Raw genomic sequence first — 21,219 nt, forward strand, 5'->3', positions numbered from 1 at the left:
GAGAAAAGAAAAACAAAAGAAAAGAAGAACGAAAAATAAATAGAATTACTTTTGACTGGACACAGGACAACTGCAATAGAAAGTCATGTAAATCGAAAAAAAAATCAAAAACAAACTTAACACTTAGGGATTTAGCTGTTAGATCAAGCTGGGTGGGTAACCGACACAGAGACACACACAAATGATAGTGAAGGGTTTGTCGGGGGATGATCTGGATGAGGCGGACACGCAAAGCAAAAATTAATAATTAGTCAAAGCATTTAGAGGGTGAATATATATAGTGATGATAAAAAGCATTAGAGAATGTCGTGGCATGATTCAAAATTAAAGTACAAAATAATAAACATATATACAGTTAACAGATTAAATAAAAAGAAAACTCTCTCTCAATAAAACGTTGAGCAAAATTAAGGCCAATTAGTGCAGGGTGTAAACATATTTATTTTAAAAATAAATTTAAAAAACTAAAAAGAGGATAACTAAATTAATTGAACTGTAGCTGGAGTGCTGCTTGGGGTGGGTTTTTGTAGTTGCTGTTTGAATTTGCTTGAACACATCGAAAAACACGGCTGGGAATTTGGATTCAGGTTGTGGTTCAGGTTCGATTCGGGTCTGGTTACTTTTTAGTTGCATACAGAAACGAACGTTTAGATTTTGGGCTCTTAGACATAATAGAATATAGGAATGGCAATTGTTCCCTTTCACAATTGTTTGGCATGTTTTTACTTAAGTTTAGCTCAATGAGGATGGCTGGCAGGAGTCAATGGTCCTAATCCAAGTCCCGGTCCAAAGGCCAATCTAAAAGAAAAGAGAAATATATTAGGTATGCTCGGAAAAGATCAGATCGTAAAGTGCTTGCTAGCTAACTCCGGCCAATATCACTGGTTGAAGTCTCATCGGTCACCTGGAAAGAGAAATATGTTAGTATGAACTCTTAGGAACACAATATTCTACCTAGCACAAATATTAAAGCTTTGAATTTGGTTTTGTGATTTTTATATAATTTTATTTTGACCTTCTGTTTTTACAACTATTTTTCAAAATATAATTTCTATAGATAAGTATTCATAATAAATGTTTAATTTCAATCAATTAATTGATTTACACACAAAAACTGCAAAAAGACATCATATATATATTTATATATTGTTCTAATACACATGTTTGTATTTAACTTTATCTGCGAAAATATGTTTCAAAGTGTTCACGTTTTACTCGAATGTTCAGTTGTACAATAAATTTTACTAAGTTCGAGTAAAGTTTTTTTAAGTTTCGTAGTTTACAGTAAAATAACTTTCTTTCTTTTCGTGTAAATTTAAGGATTTTTTCATATATTTGTATATAAATATTTGAAAACAAATTCCTACAAAGTTAATTTTGTAAGCCTCCAATTTAGATAAGTTTACAGTGTTCTCAATTTATCTTTTGTCGGTTATTTTTCTTAAATAGGTTACAATAATTATTTTCAGATCTTCATAAAATACAATTTATGTGCACTTTTCTCCAAAAACGTTGAATTGCAGTAAAATTAATTTCTCGGGATTCAGTTAAGATTGTTCTAGTTAACTCAGCTTGATATCAAGATTTTTTTTTTTTTTTTAATTTTTTTTGAGAGCACGCACACAAACATACAAAATTAAGTTTCTAATTATACTTAGATTTTATCTGTTTTCCAGTAATATAGTTGCTTCTATATTCTTTGTGTTATTTCCATGAAAATACTTGCACATTGTTTAAAGTTTTTTTTTCATTTTGTCAACTGTTTTTGGGGACTTGGATTTTTTGTAATTTTGAAAATTACGCCGAATTAGAGGATTTACATAACCAATTATACTAAATTTGAAGACATACAAGTTAAAGCCTAAAGAAAATAAATTGAATGCACACAATACGGAGTTAATGCTTTTTCGAAGTATATAGCTTTTGAGAACCGAGGGGTAATCGACTTATAAACTTAATAAAAATAATCAACAAATAAGAACTTTAAATAGAGTGTACACGATTATAAAATGATACAAAATAGTATTAATAATAATGAAACTGGTCTAAAACTCAAAAATGATTGTTTGTTTACACTCAACAATTGTGTACTCACACTCCTGCCCTCACAACTTAGCTTAGATCTTCCGGCCTCGTTTGCTCTCCAGCTGCGGTTTCTCCGGATGATGTTTGCGCACATGGACCCCAAGATTGCCCCGCTGCTTGGCCTTGTAGCTGCAGTACGGGCAGGGATGACAAGGCTCCTTGCCGCCACACTCTACATTTTCGTGTCGGCGCAGCGTAGACTTCCAGCGGTACTTTTTGCCGCAATGCCGGCACACATACCGGGACTCGGGATCATCGCAGGGACCCAGAGACGAGTCGCTCAGCGAAAGTTCATAGGTCATGCCCGACGGATCGTGCTCCGATTCCTCCTTCATGGGCCGCGTTGTCAGAATGGTGTAGCTCTTGCTCGAGTCGTGCATACCCAGCTCCTCGGGTATGATTGTCTCCACTCCATCATCGTCCTGAAGCTCAATGCTCTGGTGATGATGATGCTGCTGGTCGTGCTGCTGCTGACTACTACTGGTCTGCACCACCGTCTGGATTTGGTGCGTCTGCAGCTGATGGATGTGATGTGTCTGCTGTGTCTGCTCCTGCTGATGCACTGTCTGCAGTTCCTGCGGCTCATGTTCGATGGTGGTGATGTGTGTCTCACCGCCGGAGGTCTGCATGTGTTCCGTAATCTCTGAGGGCGCAAAACCAATGCCGATCTTCGTGCCATCGGGCAGCTCGATATCATCGATTTCGGCATACTTCACCAGGTCGCTGATGATCGCCGCCGATGTATTTGGGTTGTTCAGGTCAATCTCGCTAATCTCATACTTGGTGCCATCGGCCAGTTCGTGTTGCTGATGCTGGATGGGCTCGTGGGTCTCCACGATCTGCAAGTTCTGCAACGTCGGCCCGATGATCTTGCCACGCGAATACCGTATCCGCGAGGCTATGGGCTTTGAATCAGCTATCTGCACATTGCGCAGACCCACCAGGTTGATTGTCTGGCCCGGATGAGCCGTGATTATGCTTTGTACTTGGGTGTGTGTCGGCTGAGCCGTCTGAATCTGGTGGTGATGCTGTTGCTGGTGGTGCTGCTGCGACGTCTGCGGCACCTCTTCGATGTGAATTGTCTGATGCTGTTGGTGGTGGTGCTCCTGGTGGTGCGGCTCCTGGGACACATGCTGAATGATGTGATGCGGATGTATGATTGTCGAGCTTGTGTGCGCATGATGAGTGGCAAGCGTGGTGGTTGTCGGTATTATCTTCTTGATGTTGATAAGCTCTGCAATTGGGGACAATGTAAAGAGGTTTATTAGTAAAAAAACGGGTTTAAAAAAAGATAAAAAGATTTACTTTTTGCAATGTTACAAATAATAAATGAATATTGTATAAGTCATAATTTATTATAATCTATACATTTTATAAAATTTAATTTAAACTTGACTACAAATTAAGTTGCAATTTAACATTTTTTTAAAGTATTATTCAGAATTTAATAATTTACCATATAATTTCTTTTTAATTGAATTTAGTTTGGCTAGTGACCAATAAATTCAGTGACTCATATGGTTTAATAAAGTAGAATTCTTCTAGCTTTTTTAGTCATAACCAAATAAAGTTCTGGACTTACCGCATTCCGAAGAGGGCAACTTGATGGGCGTGCTAGTCAGAGCGGTCAGCGTGGGCTTGGGTTCAGAGTGCGAAGCGGCGGCGGCGTTCAATAGTTCCGTGATCGTGGGCGTGGGCTGTCCAGCCGGACCGGTGACAGTAACAGCCGCTGTGTGCTGTTGTTGTGCTGCTGCCTGATCCTCGTCGAGCTTGGCGGCCGTTATGTTGCCCAACTTCTTAACGTGCAGCACGAAGCCGTCCTTGTTCTGGGTGATGACAATGTCATTGCTCTCCAGCAGACAATCGTCCAGTTCGAATTCATCGTGGGTTCCTTCGGTCTGCTCGCCCTTGTCCTGCTTGGAGGCTGCAGAGTTGAATGATTGGGGGTTAGTGAAAGTTTAGGATGTTTAAATTTACCGCTTAGTGGAAGTAGTTAAGCTCAGCTCCTGTCACTAATAATATCCTTTTGAACTCTTTTTTTTGGTTGCATCTTAACTTGGTAAAAACAAGCAAACAATTTTCGGTATCCGTTTTCGTTTTAGTTCTTAATTTAGTTTCTTAAATGTATAGATATATATATATAGGTGTGTGTTGGGTGGGTTGTGTTTGCTGTACAGCACAATTAAATGAGAACCAAGGACAAACAAAATACCACAGCCAAAAAAGGGAATAAAAACCGTGCCCCTAATAAAGCTTAACTAACTTAACGACTACAAAAGAATTCAATAATGACACGTTTCAATTTTGGTTACAAAAAGGATTTTTTATTAACATTAGAAGGCGAGTCGGTCGGGTCTCATTCTCTCCCTCCCTCGAAATCTTACCTGCCCGAGATCGGATTAAAGACTAGTTTTAAAGATAATCAAGGAACTTTGCCCCCAAGGGACGAATCAAACAGACCACGAGCTAAAGCCCGGCCCAAAAAGGGAACTTCCCGCCTATCCCTGGGACTCTCGCTCGATCCCGAACCGAATGGAATGTCACTGAAGTGCTCCGGATGCTGCGTCTTCACGTGCATATTGAGACTATGCTTGTAGCGCGCTACGTAGGAACAATGGCGACACTTCTCCGTGGGCAAGTGCCCACACTCGTATCGCAGGTGCCTTGATAGATTCTTTTTGTAGGTGTAGGCCTTGTCGCAGCGCGGACAAATGTGCGAATTGTTCGATGGTAAGACATTGTTCAGCGAGGTGACCGATTTCACGGAGATCGTCCAGGCGTTCTCTAAAAAAGTTTCGAGAAAGAAACGAAATAGGTTAGAGAATTTGTTATTTATTTTATTTTTAATGGGAGCGAAATCATAGTTAGACAAAAATTGTATGAGGACTGATGTTGAATGCTTTATGTATGATATATGTATGCATGTTTTTGTATAACCAAACCAGTTCAATTGATCAGCGATAGATAGTTATTGTAGCAGAAAGTTACATCGGTAGCTAAAGGAGAATTACAATCTAAAACTAAACCGAAAAAGATGATACAAGTTGATAAAATCTTACCCTTTTAAAAACTTTTTAATTTTTGTAAAATTAAAAAAAAAACATAATCAAATTAATTTTTATTTGTGGCAATGACTTAGGCCCACAGTTGCAGGTAGTACCGTCTACTATGGCGTAACGGTAGCAATGGTTTTTTTTTTTAACAAACCATTGACCTGACTCTTGACCCTTCTTTTAGTCGATCTGTAAATAAGGAAACTGATTATTTCAGACAACTACAACCCCCAAACTTCCCGAAAATAATAATTAATAACCTTGTTTCTTTTTTTGGGGTTTCAACATTTCAATATCAATCTTTATTATTCTTGTTGTTTGTTTTTTTTTCTGTTACCACTTTCTTCAAACAATGTGTATATAAACGATTCCATATAATGCCATTTGTTCAGTATTCGCAAAAATAACAATTTTTGGGGTTAAATGGTTTCTCGAAAAATTAAAACATAATCCCAAATGGTCTTAGCTTGGTTTTGGTTACATCAATTCTTGTTTTTGCTTGATTTTTTTTTATTTTTAATCCTACCGCTTGTTATTACAATTATTAATAATTATTAATTGGTTTTATTTTATTTCATGTTTTTAAGGTACTAACAATATCAGCTTCGTCAATGAAAGTTTTTCTTGCTTTTTCTCTGTTTACTTTTTATTTATTATTCATGTTGTATAAATTTGTTTCATAATTTCGCCTTTTCCGTGGTTTCGTTAACAATAAATATATGTATATATATCATTTATCAATTTACTTGGTTTCATTGTTGTTAAATATTACGCTACAAAAAATAAACAACTTTCGTTACAATTAAACTTTCCTTCCGGTTGTTCTTGTTCTGGTAATTATTGTTTTTGGTTTGATTATATATATATATATATATATATATGTATATATATAATATATATATCCGTTAATCCTTTTAGACTGTTATGGCAATTTCTTTGTTCCAAATACACTTTTACTAAAACATTTCTTGTCTGGTTGCTGTTTTTGCTTTTGTTCAGTTTTCGTCTAAAATATATATATATTGGTATATGTATATGTTCTTGTATATATGTGTGTATATATATATATTTGGTTGGTTTCTTTGGAGTATATTTTGTTCATTATTTTGTAACTTACATAGTTAACTCTATTTTTTTTTTTTTTCGCAAACGGTTTTCTGCTCTTAGTCGATAAATATTAATTAACAATATAACAAAAGTTAAAACATAAAGAGTTCTCTGGTTAAATTAATGTGAAACGTTATATATTTGTATGTGTAATAATATTAAAACAGTGTTACAACTAATTTAAAGAAAAACGATTTAACAAAAAAGTTATTTCGAAACATTCCATGTTTCATTCCCTTTATCTAAACTTTAACAGCAAAAAATAATAATAATAATTTAGCTACTCGCAACAAGGTCTTAGTAAATTAGTTTAACAAAAAACATAAATCATACAAGTAAAGCGAATAATTCTCAAATAAATTTCAACTAATTTTTAATGCAATCTATTTTTTTTCTTCAAAGAGTCTGACAATTTGTCTTGTTCGCTGGGTAGTTTTCGGGGGATACAAAATGTTCTTTAGACTATTTATTTCAAAAATTGACTTTGGAAAATAGCCGCACAAGACAAATTGTCAACAAACTTTTGAAGTATTGCACTTGTGGCAGAATTTTGTAACCAAATTGAAGTAAATCAATCAAAAATTTGCCTTTGGTATTAGTTATTTGCGGGGAGGAGGTGAACATGTGCTAATACCGATGGTTGACACTAAAATCAAATTCCCGCCGGTTTAAAGCTGCGAATTGGGCTAAAGAATAGTTGCCAAGTATTTAACCAAGTTTTCATCGTACATCACTAACACGTAATTATTTTATTCAGCCGAATCAGTCGGTTGGTTTTGGATTAGTGTCAACCCGGTCTTAAACTGCAGTTAGTACTTCACTATAATTGATTTCATTCGTTTTTTCTTCTTTTATACTGTGTATAATTTGTCTAGTTCATTCGAGTTCATACAGTTTTTCTATTGCTGTTGGTTTTATGTATTCTGTATTTATATAATATTTGTTTATTGTACTGTCATATACATGTATGTTGCATATACGCGTAAGTTTATTATCTGCAACCAATAGATTAACAATCAACAAGCAACAAACAATATATACCCTGCGCTTCTTCTTCCTTACAGCAATCCTAACTAGAAATTATTTTTAGTTGCCTCCTGCTTAGGTTATATATTTGTATTCTCGTATAATTTCAATAATTTATCATTTATATATATATTAAAAATTTGTTTGATAATGGCACTCTCATAGCATTTAGTTGTCACTTTTGACTTCAAAAATTTCACTAAATCAATCTTTGAACTAACAACAAAAATGTACTATAAAATTCACTTGTCAACAGAATCGGTTTCGTCTTTGAATGCAACAACAAATCATATTGGTTTACATATATATATATCTATATATGAGTATATTGTTCGATCTCTTCTATGGCTTCTTCTCTAAAGCAGCATTAAATTTTATGTTCAGTTTTGGTGGAGAATTTCTAATGGCACAAAATGTTCTATTTCTTGATTTTTTGGTACAAAATCCTTCAACCGATTGGCACACACACACATGCTCAAGTCTATCCACACACACCCACACACACCCACACACACAGTCACACTCCCAATCATTCATATACAATTATATTTGGCGATGTGAGTATAATTTACCAACATCTTATCTTATTTTCTTCACTGACTTTTTAACAATTTTCTTTTCCTTAATATCCTTGTTTTCAACAGACAACATTTTTGCTAATATAGCATTATATATAGTTCTATATGTGTATATTTTTATGTAGATGTGGTTGTTTCCTCATATGTATATGTTTTGTATATATGTATATAAACTCTTTTTACTATTTTTGTTCTTGGAACCATGTAACAAATCTTCCTGCAATCCCTTTTATCTGCCTCTGCTAAACATTTGTGATGCCTAAACAAAGTTGACTCTATGAGACTTAATGTGTATTATTTTACTGGGTTCATACAGTGGGGACCCCAAAGGATCCCATCTGGACATACTTTTCATTATAATTCCAGAGGTTTCACTGTGCATTACCAGCGTGTGTGTTGGTGTGTCTATGTACCTGGCATAATAACAACTTAAACAATAACATACATTTTTTGTTTTGATGATTTTCTTGCTCTGTTTTTATTGTTTTTGATGTCATCCACTCGCATTTCAGCTTTAGTTAATTTTTTCGGTTGTGTGTCATAACAAGAATCGTATTAATTATATTATATATTAGAAATATATATAATAGATATATATTTGGCAACAAATAAACACAGTACGTTTTGTTATATGCATTTCTGTTTTTTGTTTCTGTTCCTCCTTTCTGTTGGTTGTTATAGATGCATTTCTTTCATTTGTTAATTTCACTAAGGTTTGCTTGGTTTAGTTTCTATATTAATTATATATTTTAACTAAATTTACGTAGTTTTGGTTAGTTTGACTAAAATTGTTTTGCTCTTAGCTTCCTTGCGTGTATGTTTTCTGATTTTGTTTTGTTTAATTTCTTATCCTTTGTTTTTTAACGTTTGTTTGTTTGTTTTGCCTCTCTGTTCTATTCCTTAGTTTAGTTCCTTTTTTTTGTTGTTTTTCTTAGGTTTTTTTAATCTGGTTTTACATTTTACTAAAATCCTATAAAATGTTCACTGACTGCATTTAATATATATGTGTATATATTGTTGTTCTAGCTTGTTAAATATTTCGTTTTTCACTTGTTCTTTAACTAAGTATTCTGTTTGTTCCTTTAATGCTCAGTTTCAACAATAATTCTCATCATATATACTATATATATATAGATTGGTTGGTTTTTTTTTATCCATTTTCTTTATAAATGATGTGGCATCCAATAAATTCGTTTTGTTGTTTGTTATTTGTAATTGTTCTTGGTTTTATCTAATTGTTCTATATTTCTTTTTTTCTTTGTTTGTAGTGTTGCTGTATTGTGTGTGTAATATACGTGTGTATAATCATGTTCATGTTCTTCATTTTGATCGTCAGTTGATCTTCTGCCTATTGGGATAACGCTTATTCTATTTGATTTTAAAGAAAACATTATCTCATAAGTAATATTTGACACAGACACCGCTCTCAAGGTGTCGCTTTAGGTGGGAGCTTTGTGAAAATGCTTTGCCGCACATCAGACAGCGAAATTTTTTCTGTCCACCACATTCATATCTGGGGGAGATATCGGATAGATATAGAGAGAGGGAGAGAGGCAGAGACAGGTATCAGTATCACAGCATCATCAGACCGACCGAACAGATATCGAGAATAAACTCGACTGTAATTCACTCACCTGATATGTCGTTGCAGCGAGCTGGCGTCCTTGTAGCTCTTCAGGCAATTGAATCTCGGGCACTGGTAACGTCCATCCGGATTTATAAATTTGAACAGATCGGAGAACTTCAGCTCGTACCAGTAGTCGCGGATCAATGATTGCGCTGAACTGGCCGATGTTCCCCCAGTTGGCGGCGGAGTTTGGCTCGAGTTGGAGGCATAGCTGCTTGGTGCTACAAATTAGATGTTTAACGTTTTGTATAGAAGGAGAAGAAAGAGATATATATATCATGAGTATCGGGGTGTTCCATCTGATTAGCCGACTTCTTACACAACTAGAGCAGATATTTCGATTTGAAAAAGTAACAAGATTTCAGTAAAAAAATATATATTTTTAGAGTTTGTAAATAATTTTTAGGTAGAATTTCGTGAAATTAATTTTTGCACTGAGTATTATAAATTAAAATAGGAATAGTAATAAAGTGGTGATATTTACAGTTAGTGTGTGTTGCGGGGTGTTTTGCTTGATTTTAAATATTTGTATTTTGTGTGGGCGTGGCATGGTGAAGCGTGAGCAGAGCTAGCAGCAGTAGTTGCAGATTGGCTTGGTTTTATTTTTTTGCTGGGTTTGCTTTTTTTGAATGAACGCTGTGGGATGATGACTGATCTTGACTGAAGATGATGCATATGATGATGATGCTTGATATGGGTCTGCAATGAAACATGTTTAGTAAACTGGACGGCAGAGAGATGAAGAAAGAGCGACCCACTAGATATACAAACGGTTTCTTTATCAATACAATTTTATTCGTGTTACAAAAATATTCATAAATATATGCATATAAAAATACTTAGTTATGGCTCTGACATATAAAAATAGTTGCTTTTCGGTTAAAAATATATAAGTTTAAATGGCTTAAATAGCTAGCTAAATATCGTTTTCGCTTGTTATACTCGAGTTTCACAAAATTCGTTTCACATTTTTCAACGGTTCACAAAATATATAGTTAACTGCTTACGACTTGGGCTTTACGTTATTTATTTTTTTGTTTCTTTGGCTGCTCTGTAAATATATGCTTGATTTATATTTGAACTATTTGTTTGCGGCTGTTTAGTTTTAGTTAATTGTTGTTGTACTTGTACTGTTGGTTGCATTTAATTTGTATTCATTTGAGATCCTTGTCTATCAGTTAGTCATAATCCTAGCTAGCAAAGGAACTTAGATTGTATGAACTTAATCCACAAAGGTTTAGTGTTAGTTGGTTTTTGGAATTTCGCTGATTTGGCATGGCCTTATCTTACTACAAACTAGACTATATCGAAAAATGTTTCACTTTTTTGTTTTTTGGTATTTTGGTTTTTGTCTTAGGAATGCAAAGTGTGGTCGATGACCCCGAACTACTCTCAGTAGTTAAACCCCCTCCCTGACTTAGTTTCGTTCACGTTTTCTCTTTGGACTTTTTGGCTTACTAGGCTAAAAACTAAAGTCTACCAATTTAAAACTTAAATTAACTTAGGAAAAAGTCAGACTAGCTGAAGCATAAGTTATGATTGCGAAAATTTCTGCGCTTAACTTAAATCTAAAATACGAATTTTAAATGAGAACCGAGAGACGTCGACTGCAGTGATTGGAATTTTAAGCAGGCAGGTTGGTTGCGCGCGCGTTTGTATACCATCTACATGAATTAACCAAATTTATGCAAATCGCGTTTACCATACATAATACAAAGTGAAAGCTGACATTTGTTTTTCTTTTGCTTTTCAATAAACAGTAGATCACTGCAGTCTGTCCTGGCTGGTTGGCGTTTTTTGTTTGTTTTTCAACTGAATGTATAATACGTGCAAAAACTAAACTTCTTGGACTGGACTAGAAATGTAAATATTTTTTTAGAGCCCCTTCTATGCGGTGGCTTCCCATTTGGTTGTTATCCCCGTGGAGGCCTGCATCTGAAAGGCCAGCGGCAGGAAGTCCTTTTTCATTTTGGCAAAGTGGGTCTTGATGTGCTTGGTGAGGTTGTCGCTTCTCTTGGCCGCATAATTGCAGCTGGGGCACTGGAAGATGGGTCTTTCTGTGGTGAAGCGGCACTCAAACCGTCGATGGCGACTGAGACTCTTGCGGGTTTTGTAGGACTTGCCGCACTGATCGCAGGCGTGCTGATACCAGGTTAGTACGAAATCTGCAATGTAAATGTGGGTGCGGGGCGGAGAGAGGGGCACACGGAGACGGATGGGTAAGTGAGTGGGTGAAAGTGATCGAGTTGAGTTGATTGATTGTTGATATACAATGATTCGTTTCCTGATCGTGTATGACTGACTGTATATATAATATCTGTCTGATATTCTGATTTACACATTTTAATTTCTTTACTTTTTGAGCAAGTCAAATTTGCTAAGCTACAAAAAACAAAGATAAAAATTATATATAAACATTAAAATAAAATGTAAAAATATTAAAAGTCGTAAAAAACATGTCAAGCATTCCATAATAAAAAATAATTAAACTATTTTGACGGGAAATTAAAAATAAAATATATATATATATAAATAAGTTAAACATCGAGATCACTTAGAATTAGAAAATATCGGACCATAATTTATTCGTAATAAACCCAAGTAAACCCGCCTTAAATATTAGAAAAACGTCTGTGTAAGAAAAAACATCAAGTGTTAAGTAATTTATTTTGTTTTAGCGAATATTTAATCAAAAGAGACACAAATACATTATAAAATAGAGAAAGATTAAGACTATTAATTGGAAAAAGGCCACACAAAAAGCACAATGGACACACGCTTATACACTCGGCACAAAACACACGCATTCTAGTCACAAAAAGCTGACACATGAGAGAACCCAAGCAAGGAAGTGAAAAATAGACACGAATTATGTTGAGAACATGCTTATAAAACGATCTAGTGCGTATCGGATCTAAAAAGCTAAACTTTGGTTCCCAATCGAACATTTCTTTTAACACGGAGGGAATCTTTAATCCAAAAACCATCTTTTAATTTTATTCCGAAAAGCACTATATCGCTTTATGTACGTATAGATCAAGTTGAAACCCAGACAAAAACAATTCGAGGCGAGAGTTTACACAGAACAAAGATATATATCAGAATATATATAAAGAAATATGTATGGTATATAATACTGTAAGTGACAGACTTTTCTTTTGCAGATCGTTGGGCTGCAGACGGTTGAGTGTTCCAGAACTACATACGGGCGGCTTCATAGATAGTAGTATGTGATAGTAAGTAGTAGATATTGGAGTAGTAGTGGTGGATGGAGTAGTGGGGTAGTACAACAGTTTTGTTTGTAGAGAGATCTAAAAGAAATTTAGTAATAAAAATAGGTTAGTGAAAAATTCGCACAATTTCCGCAAAAAAAAGTTACAAAACTGAATGCGGGAAAATGGAGAACAGAAAATAAACACGATGACGAAATGAAAACACTGATGTATTATGGAGTGAACAAAAGATAATAATGTAGGGACTGATGGCGATGATAAAGAATGGGTTGGGGATGACAAGGGCTTTAAAAAATAAAACTTTCGATTGCTGCAATTGAATACATAAATATAATATATTTCTTGTATTTGGTGTTTTTAGTAATTTATTCATTAAAAATATAATTTTCTCATTTTTGTTTCGTTTGGACTTTGGATAAATTAGGTTTTAGTTTTAGGTATACATACTAAAAATGTATAGTATAATAATAACTTAACTAGGTCATACAATTTGGTGGCATATCATTTGGAATAAGTGCATTACAAGTATAAATCTACCACCATGGCCTTCTCCGTTTGCCAGAGGAAAGTTAGGTGGCTAGTTGAGTATTTTGTATTTTTTGGATTAAATCAAATTGAAATTACTCAACTTGTAGTAAAGGATTTGATATTCTCTCTTGACTTTTAATTTTTTGGTTTCATCTTAAATGACTAACAATAGGTAAGGTGCTGGACACTTTTTGGGTAAAGTAATCCTATCCCTGTCATGCAGTAAAACTTCTTACAAAATTACAAATTCGTGACGGTTCAAGTTCGTTATCGTTTGTTTTAGGAAAGATTCGTTGGCTGATTCAACATTGTAATATTGACAAATTTTAAGACACATTTTGTCTAGGGCGACTCACAAAAATATATAATTAAAATGATCTTTCGAAATGGAATGTCTACGTTTGAGATTCTTCTTTGGGGCAGTACATAATAAGGGTTGGGGCGAAAACGTATGGATACAGTTATACATATACGTAGAGCCTAGACTCTTGACAAAATAAAATGAGAGATTCTTTGAGTTTCAATAAATAAGATATATATATATAGCTATAGTCGAAAGAGCTTAGTTATTGTTATAAGCAAATGGCATAGTGTTCATCAATCGCTCCTTGAGCAATGAATTTGATATGATCTGCAGGCCCAGCTTCATGTTCCACTCCTCGGACATCAAGTGCTGCACCTTGCTGGGCGTAACCGGCTCCGGTTTGATGCCAAGGGCTGCGGCAGCCTCGGCTTGTGCGGCCAACGCCTCCTCTTCGTCGGTGTCTACTGGTCGTCCTCCTCCGGATTCGTTGTTGTTTTTGGCCTGCGCTTCTGCAACGGCTGCTGCTGCAGCTGCGGCTGCCGCCTGCTCTTCGACCACGGCTGCTGCAGCAGATATCGCCGTGATGGCACCTGTCAGCCCGTACGTGGGTATCGGCATAATGTGCGGCGGCAATGGCGAAGTGCAGCGCGAGCCCGGCAAATTCTCATTTTCGTAGTTCTCCTTGCGCAACGACAGGTTCTCTGGTATGGGACTCTCGCAGCCGTTGTGGGATCCAGCACTGCCCACACTAGCCCCACAATCACCACTGGAACCGCCGCCGCCCATCTGTTGAAGACCAGCTAAACCAGGCTTTAGGTCAAGCGAACCGCCGATCGATGTGCGCGAACCACTGCCCGTGGTCATCTGGGCAATAGCCGGGGGAATGCCGTGTTTGGAGACCAAATGGCGCACCATGTGATACTTGCGCCGGAATCGGGAGCTGCAAAACTCGCAATTAAATCGCGGCGGAATGCCAATGCACTCGTCGCGCATGTGCCGCTGGAGGTGACGCTTGCGTAAGTAGCTCTTGTTGCAGACGGCGCAGTGGAAACGCTCCTTGTACTGATCCGGATCCGCATCATCGCTGCCAAAGACGCTGTGCTTGTACTCGTACTTCAGGTCTGGGAGAATCGAACCAAATCGAATCCCGACGATCAGTTGTTAGTTGTGTGGTGTGATGTGATTGATGTGTTTGGAGAATTATTTGTGGTTTTGGTGATTGATTCGATTGTTAGGGTGGTGTTCATGTTCATTGATTGTTATTGGTGATTTGGGGAGATTAGAGTCGATTCGATTTGATTTGATTGGTTTTTGATGTTTTTGTGGGGGTTGTATGAAATGAAAATGAAAAGAAAATAAAAAGAAACATGTGTGAAAAATCATAAACACAAGGTCCAGAATAAGGCTTATTTGTAATTATTATAAACAAGACTGAAATCTTCGCTTCAAATATTGTTTATGAACTTAACTTAAAACTTAGCTTAATCGTCAATTTTCATTGCTTTCGTTTTTGAGAAGTTGAAGGAAAACTAATACAAATTATACAATTCAAAGTCTAAATCAAGTTTACATAATGATACAAATTCATTTTCAACAAAACTACTGGAGAGGCTACGCTAAACAATTGTCAACGAAAACAATAATTAAAATAAATACAATTTAAATACTTTAACAAAAATACAAAAAATAAGTTAAAAATCTATTAATTAACATATATGTACTTGTCAAATAAAATCGTTAGAATTATAAAAAAACTATTGTAATTTTAAGTTAAACCTTTTATAATAAATAAAAACTTCGATTTTTTTTAACTTTGTACAAAATTATACAATTTGATTTTGACAAACATAATGGTTTTTATTTTTAAAGGTTTTGTGTAAATCACTGAAATAAACTTTTTTAAAGTTTGTGTTGTGGTTGGTCTCCAAAGGACATTCTGGCATCACTGGCTCTAAAAATACATTATTCAAAGTTTATATATATAGGTGATAAAAAATCAACTTTCATTTCAATAAATATTCGTACACATATATTTAACTTCAGATATTGACTTAGCAGACAGACACAGAACAATAGAGCGAGATTAAACAACGTTTCTTAACTATAATAAAAAGGGGTGTGTAAGTATATGTATAACAGCCAGTTTTGATCTCGATCTTGGAATCACAATCCTAAGACTAAATCCTAGACTTTCTTCAGCTGGTGAATGCCGTGCTTCTGTCTCAGATGGAGTTTAAGATCATAGCGCCAAGAGCAGCTAAAGTTGCAGAACTCGCAATGGAACTGTATGCTGGTCTTTTTGGCAGCCAAGGAGCTGTTGGTACCGGTGCTGTTGGTATTATTGCCGCTGCTCGTGTTGCCACTGGCAGAAATGTGATTACGTTGTGGTTTGTTCGCCGATGGACGTATGCTGCTGTTAAGCAGATTGGCCAACTGGAAAGAGGCTGCAGCCGCGGACATTTGACAACCACTGCAGTTGCTGGCGTTGCAATGAAGCTGCTGGTGCTGCTGACCGGTCGTTTGCAAGTGATTAACAATGGCTTCCGCCTGGCCAGAGTTTCCACATTTGTACATTCTGCGTATCGTTACTTCAGGCTCGCAAACTTCAGCAGGAGCACCACTGCTGCTATTGTTGCTGTTGCTGCTGTGGTGGTGCATTTGCTGCTGCTGCTGATGGTTGAGGTTCTGATGGTTTGCGGTTGAGGTGGTTTGATGCTCCGCCGGCTTCTTGCTGGCCGCACTGGCCGCTGCTATAACTGCCGTGGCATAATTACAGTAAAGCGTCCTTAAATCTGTAAGAATTGTGATTGGGTTTTTGTCTAAGATTTGCTAAGACTGTTTAACGATTTCTTACAGAGAGTACAGAAAGTCAAAGAAGGGACAAGAGTGGAGATATAGAGATATGGCGGGTAGTGTGGTGTGGATATGTTCGTGTTGGGTCTTCGCTGTTTTTGGTTTTGTTTTGGTTTCTTTTTTTACAGTGTGTTGTCGTTTTGCCTTATAGCTAGATATTGTATTATGCAATAATAATGTGGATTAGGTTAACCGACGCCGCCAATACATGGATATACATTTCGCCGCAGTTAAAACTTAAGTTAAACTTAAAGGTAAACACAAAAATAATCAACTTTGGCACCAAAAAAATGTTTGAGAAAATGTTATTTACCAAAAATAATCAAGTAATTAAATTAATTTTGAAACTTGCTTTCCATATTTTTTGTTTTGTTTCATGCATCAATTGAAAAACGCATTTGTTGTGGTTTGGTTTATAAAAAACGTGGCATTTATTTTTAGTTTATAGCTTTATCCTTCTTTTTTTTTTAATTTATACAAAATATATATATATAGCTTTTTTTAATATTATTAGATTAGTTCTCAACTTTTTGATTTAGCGCTGGAAAAAGAAATACTAATATTTTGGTTGTGTGACAGCCAAAAAACAAAAAATATATAAAATATAAATGCAGGAAAAGAAGATTTTGCAAGCTACAGGTCAAAGTTTAACCGCTGCTCTTTGGTTAATTCGATTAGTAGTAGAGATTTCTGTGGACAGGATAGCGTTGTGTGCGCGTCTTTTTCTCGATGGAGGTAGAGGAGAGGAGAGCCCGCCCCCTCAGTTCAAAATGCTATCCCCGCCCTTACAAGCCCTCCCCTTTCAGCAGTTCGGCGGAGGAAGTAGAAGAGCCACTGGCCACCACTGCAGCCGCAGCTGCCACCTGCTGAAGAGCCTGCTGCAGCAAGGCCTGCTGCCGAAGCTGCTGGCGATAATAGCTACTGGTGGTTGTTTCTTCCATTAATTGCGACGGCTGCTGTTGGTGCTGCAGTTCATCTTCATCGTCGTCTTCGACTAGATAGGCATGCTGATCCTCATCCACAGCAGCCACTCCTGCCTCGTCCAGCATGTCCACCAGATCCACTATTTCCGGATCGGGCTTGTGCTCCTCGCCCCCGGATGAGGCTGCTGCTGCTGCTGCTCTTTGTTGACGCTTAAATAGCGACCGCATGGCAATCTCCGGGTGCTTCTTACGCACATGTTGGCGCAGATGATCCGCTCGCTTCGTGCGATGCCCACAAACAGAGCACACCATGCTCTTGCCCTTACCGCACTCCTGACGCAAGTGGCGTCGCAAGGTGCCATGCCTTCGATACGTCCTATAACACTGCGGACATGTAAAACTCTCCTCCTGCCCTCCACTTCCGGGTCCTCCACCATTTCCACCGGCTAGTAATCCATGAAAGTGATCAAATTGCGGCGCCTGAAAGTGATGCAACGATCCCGATCCCTGGTGGTAGTCATCGCTGCTGCCATCCATCAACTCCAGCTTGCTTCCATTCAGATGATTCTGCTGACTGGATGAGGAGTCGTCTATCAGCTGCAGGCCTGAAATTTGTTTTTGTTTTTCGTTTGGTATTTTCATGTTTTCTCAGTTTGAATTACGTTTTCTAAAAATTTCCTTTGCGCTTTTCTGTTCTTAAAACGTTAAACGTTAATTTTGGGTCAATCATGCTTTTTTTTATTCGTTATCGAATGTTAAGTTTTATTTGGTTTTTTAGTTGTTTATTTTTCAAGGCAAAACAAGCAATTTGTTATTTTGGAGATTCAAAATGCCGGATTAGTTTCGAAAGCATTAATATTTTCGTTTTGTGGTAAATAAATTAATTTCTGGTTTGCATTAAACAAAAACAAATTTCAAACAGGCATATATGTATATAAAAACATTTGTTCAGCATCATGGCAAAAGAGGGAGGAGCGGGCGATAGGTAAAGGATTATTCATGGGAAAAACAATATAGAGAAGGAATTGATAGAGAAGAAGACGGAAGCCTCAAGAAGAGAAAGATATATCCTTTGTTTGTGTTGTTTTGCTCAGGTGTGAATATTGAAAAAGATCTTAATGAAGGGAAAATGCATGAGTGTTTGAAAGTGTATCTGTTTTTCGAGCAAGCAAAAATTATAACATATACAGATATCATATGGCTTTATATGATGGTTGATCTTGGGACACGCGAAACAACTCGAAACAATACGGAAGGAAAGTTCCCAGGGTAATGGTAATATACATTGGCATCGTTAAATAAACGTATTTAATGGCTCTCTCGGATTCAGTCTAAAATAAATATTTGGTATTGTGCTTCTTGACCTTGCAATGACGATTCAGCGAGTCCTTGCGCTTGAATCCCGCATCGCAAACCTGGCACCGGAAGTTCTCCAGCATCCCGCACTCGAACTCCAGGTGCCGTTTCAGCGCGGATAGCCTCGTGTATGCGTTTGTACACTGCGGACACTGCAGCTTCCCATCATCCCGCATATTCGCATTCCGCGCCAGATTCGCTGCCGAACTGCTCCGCACCGTCGGCTGTGGAATGCTCTTCTTAGTGGTGCTGCTATTGCTTGCCTTCTTCCTCCGCGATCGCAGCTTTCCTCGCCGCAGCTGCACCACCGGTGTAACCACTGCAAGTGGCGGTGATGCTGGCGGCGATTCAACAGCGACGGGAGGCGGTATTGGTGGCGGCGGCATTTCACTGTCATAGTAAAACATTTGATTCAAGCTCAACTCGAGCAGACCTGCAATTAAATGTTTGAGCAAAGAGCAGATAGAGAAACGAAACACACAGGGAGTCAAAAACCGAGTGAAACGGAGAAAAAGCGAGCAACCGACAGACAAAGCTTTAAATTTCAAACACAACTTCAAAAACCTCAGAGTTGCCAACTAAACTATTCCATACTAGTTTCTATTTCAATAGTCTGATTATATGTTTACCATTCCTAAAACTGAAAAAGTGTCGAAAAGTAAGACTACATTATTTAAAATTTAAGAATTTATCTAAAGTATATAAAAACTTAAAATATTGAAGAAAGAAAATCGACTGACTGAAAATTATTTCAGAAATATCGGTATTTTGTCATTTTTAAGTAAAGTATTGAAATAGTTATTTTAAAGATTAATCTTCTCCTTTAAGTTCAGTTTTGGTTGGAAGATATGACTTTCGAGTATTTGTCTTTTTTATAAAGACATTAAATGTGTGTTATATCCGTCAACACTAATCAGGTGCTTTAAAAATAATATTACTTAATCATTCAACCCAAAATCATCGTTATATATAGACAATTTACATTCAATAGTCAGTCTATATCTACAGTCCTTGGTAGAAGCACATGCATATTTTAACGTCAAGAGAAATGAATTTTCAAAACAAAAAAAATTACAAATTAATTTATATCGACTTCAATAGTTTGCTGGCAACAATGCTTTCGTTCAATCACTCGTTAATCAAATCCACCCTAAACCACCTCAACTCTCACTTTTCACTTGATCCGACAGAGAAGAACCACAGTTTGAAAGTCTAGCCCAAGTTTATTTTAGATATAATGTAGGGTGTGTTTGTTGTTTGATGATATGAATAGGGGGGTGTAAAAACGGATGTTTTACATTGATTACACTTATTTCCTACTGAACTATTCCCTCTTGTGGACGCCCTTATGCACATAGTAGTAGTGATCTTGCAACTTGAAATTATAATGAAAGCGACGGCCACAAATGCGGCACACGTACTTCTTCGGCTGGTTGCACTCTTTGCGCATGTGGCGCGTCAAAGTGCCTAGAACCTGGTAGCGGCGTCCGCACGTCTGGCACACATAAGGAGCACTAGCCGAATCCGCCGATTTGGTTTTGGATTTTGATGTGGATGTGGTGGTTGCCGAGGCGGCAAATGCAGATGTGGAGGGACCATCTCCTCCTCCGCTGATGGCATTTCTACAGAAAACGATAAGCGGGAGGGAGAGAACAGTTGGTCATATCATCATGTTCTGGGACAGAGTTTGACGAAAGATAGAGAAGGTATTCGCCAAGCACCACAAAATTTACCTGCGCGATGAGGAGTTGGTGGCCATCACCTTGCGCTTACGCCTGGACATCGTGTGCGTTGCCGACGTGGATGTGGCAATTGCCGTGGCGATGGCTATAGTAGCCTTTCTTCTGGCCAGACGCTTTGAGCCACCGCGCACCGCCGTGATTTTTGGCACAACCATTGCGTCTGCAACCAATGAGCCAATTTAAATGCAGATAAGGGGCGGAAAAAGAAATGAGACACAAATAGAGACTCGAAGCAGAAACAAATGAAATAACAATCAACTATCTAAGCTAATCCCTGTAGCTGACAGACTGTTGCTATTAAAAAAGCAATATTCCAAACAAAATTAGAAAATTAAAATTTTTTAAAGTCTGCTATCTTCAAAGTTTAATTATTTTCGAATTACGTTTTATAATATTTCTTTGTCGATTTCAATGTTAAGCTGTATAGTCTTGCAGATAATAAATCAAAGTCCAATATAGTGAAGTCATTTTTTTTCCTAGAATTTTCATAAACAGATGTTTCTTTTGGAAAAATTTTAGTTTGGTTAAAACTCTCATTAATTTAGTGAGATTATTTGTAATTCAAATAAGTCCTTAGATCTTTGAAAATCATTTCCGATTGACAAGGTCAACAACACTTATTAAACTAACTAAAAAGTTAACCAACAAAATTCAGAGACAATTTAATGAATAAGCAACAACAAAGAACCACACAGAAATAACAAATTTATAAAACAAATGCAATTTTCATGCATAAGAGAAAATATTTCGGTATATTTTCAATTTGTATTGAGATCCATTATTCAAAATTTGGTTGCAGATAGT

At 36.8% G+C, this 21,219-nt stretch overlaps 1 protein-coding gene across 19 annotated transcripts in view; it reads right to left on the minus strand.

Annotated features, from left to right (window-relative positions):
• LOC108050172 (longitudinals lacking protein, isoforms F/I/K/T) overlaps positions 1-21,219 on the minus strand; it is a 62,716-nt gene that overhangs the window by 24,186 nt on the left and 17,311 nt on the right. For 3 of the 19 annotated variants that reach the window (XM_017131702.2, XM_017131701.2, XM_017131704.2), the window contains exons 6-7: positions 3,668-4,009; positions 1,094-3,319 (exon numbers count right to left, since the gene is read on the minus strand). The exons of 8 other annotated variants lie outside the window; for them this stretch is intronic. In XM_017131702.2, the coding sequence (XP_016987191.1) occupies positions 2,118-3,319; positions 3,668-4,009 (1,544 nt within the window). In that variant the 3' untranslated portion in view covers positions 1,094-2,117. Of the gene's footprint in view, positions 1-1,093; positions 3,320-3,667; positions 4,010-5,394; positions 9,363-9,483; positions 9,698-10,249; positions 11,642-12,112; positions 12,788-13,056; positions 14,663-15,592; positions 16,334-16,836; positions 17,923-18,455; positions 19,107-19,876; positions 20,296-20,406; positions 20,576-21,219 lie in introns of those variants that run through there. 8 more of the 19 variants (XM_017131717.2, XM_017131713.2, XM_017131718.2 and 5 more) reach the window with 8 other exon arrangements.

The sequence above is a fragment of the Drosophila rhopaloa genome, unplaced genomic scaffold (genome assembly GCF_018152115.1).
Source record: "Drosophila rhopaloa isolate 14029-0021.01 unplaced genomic scaffold, ASM1815211v1 contig_187, whole genome shotgun sequence".
Taxonomy (NCBI): domain Eukaryota; kingdom Metazoa; phylum Arthropoda; class Insecta; order Diptera; family Drosophilidae; genus Drosophila; species Drosophila rhopaloa.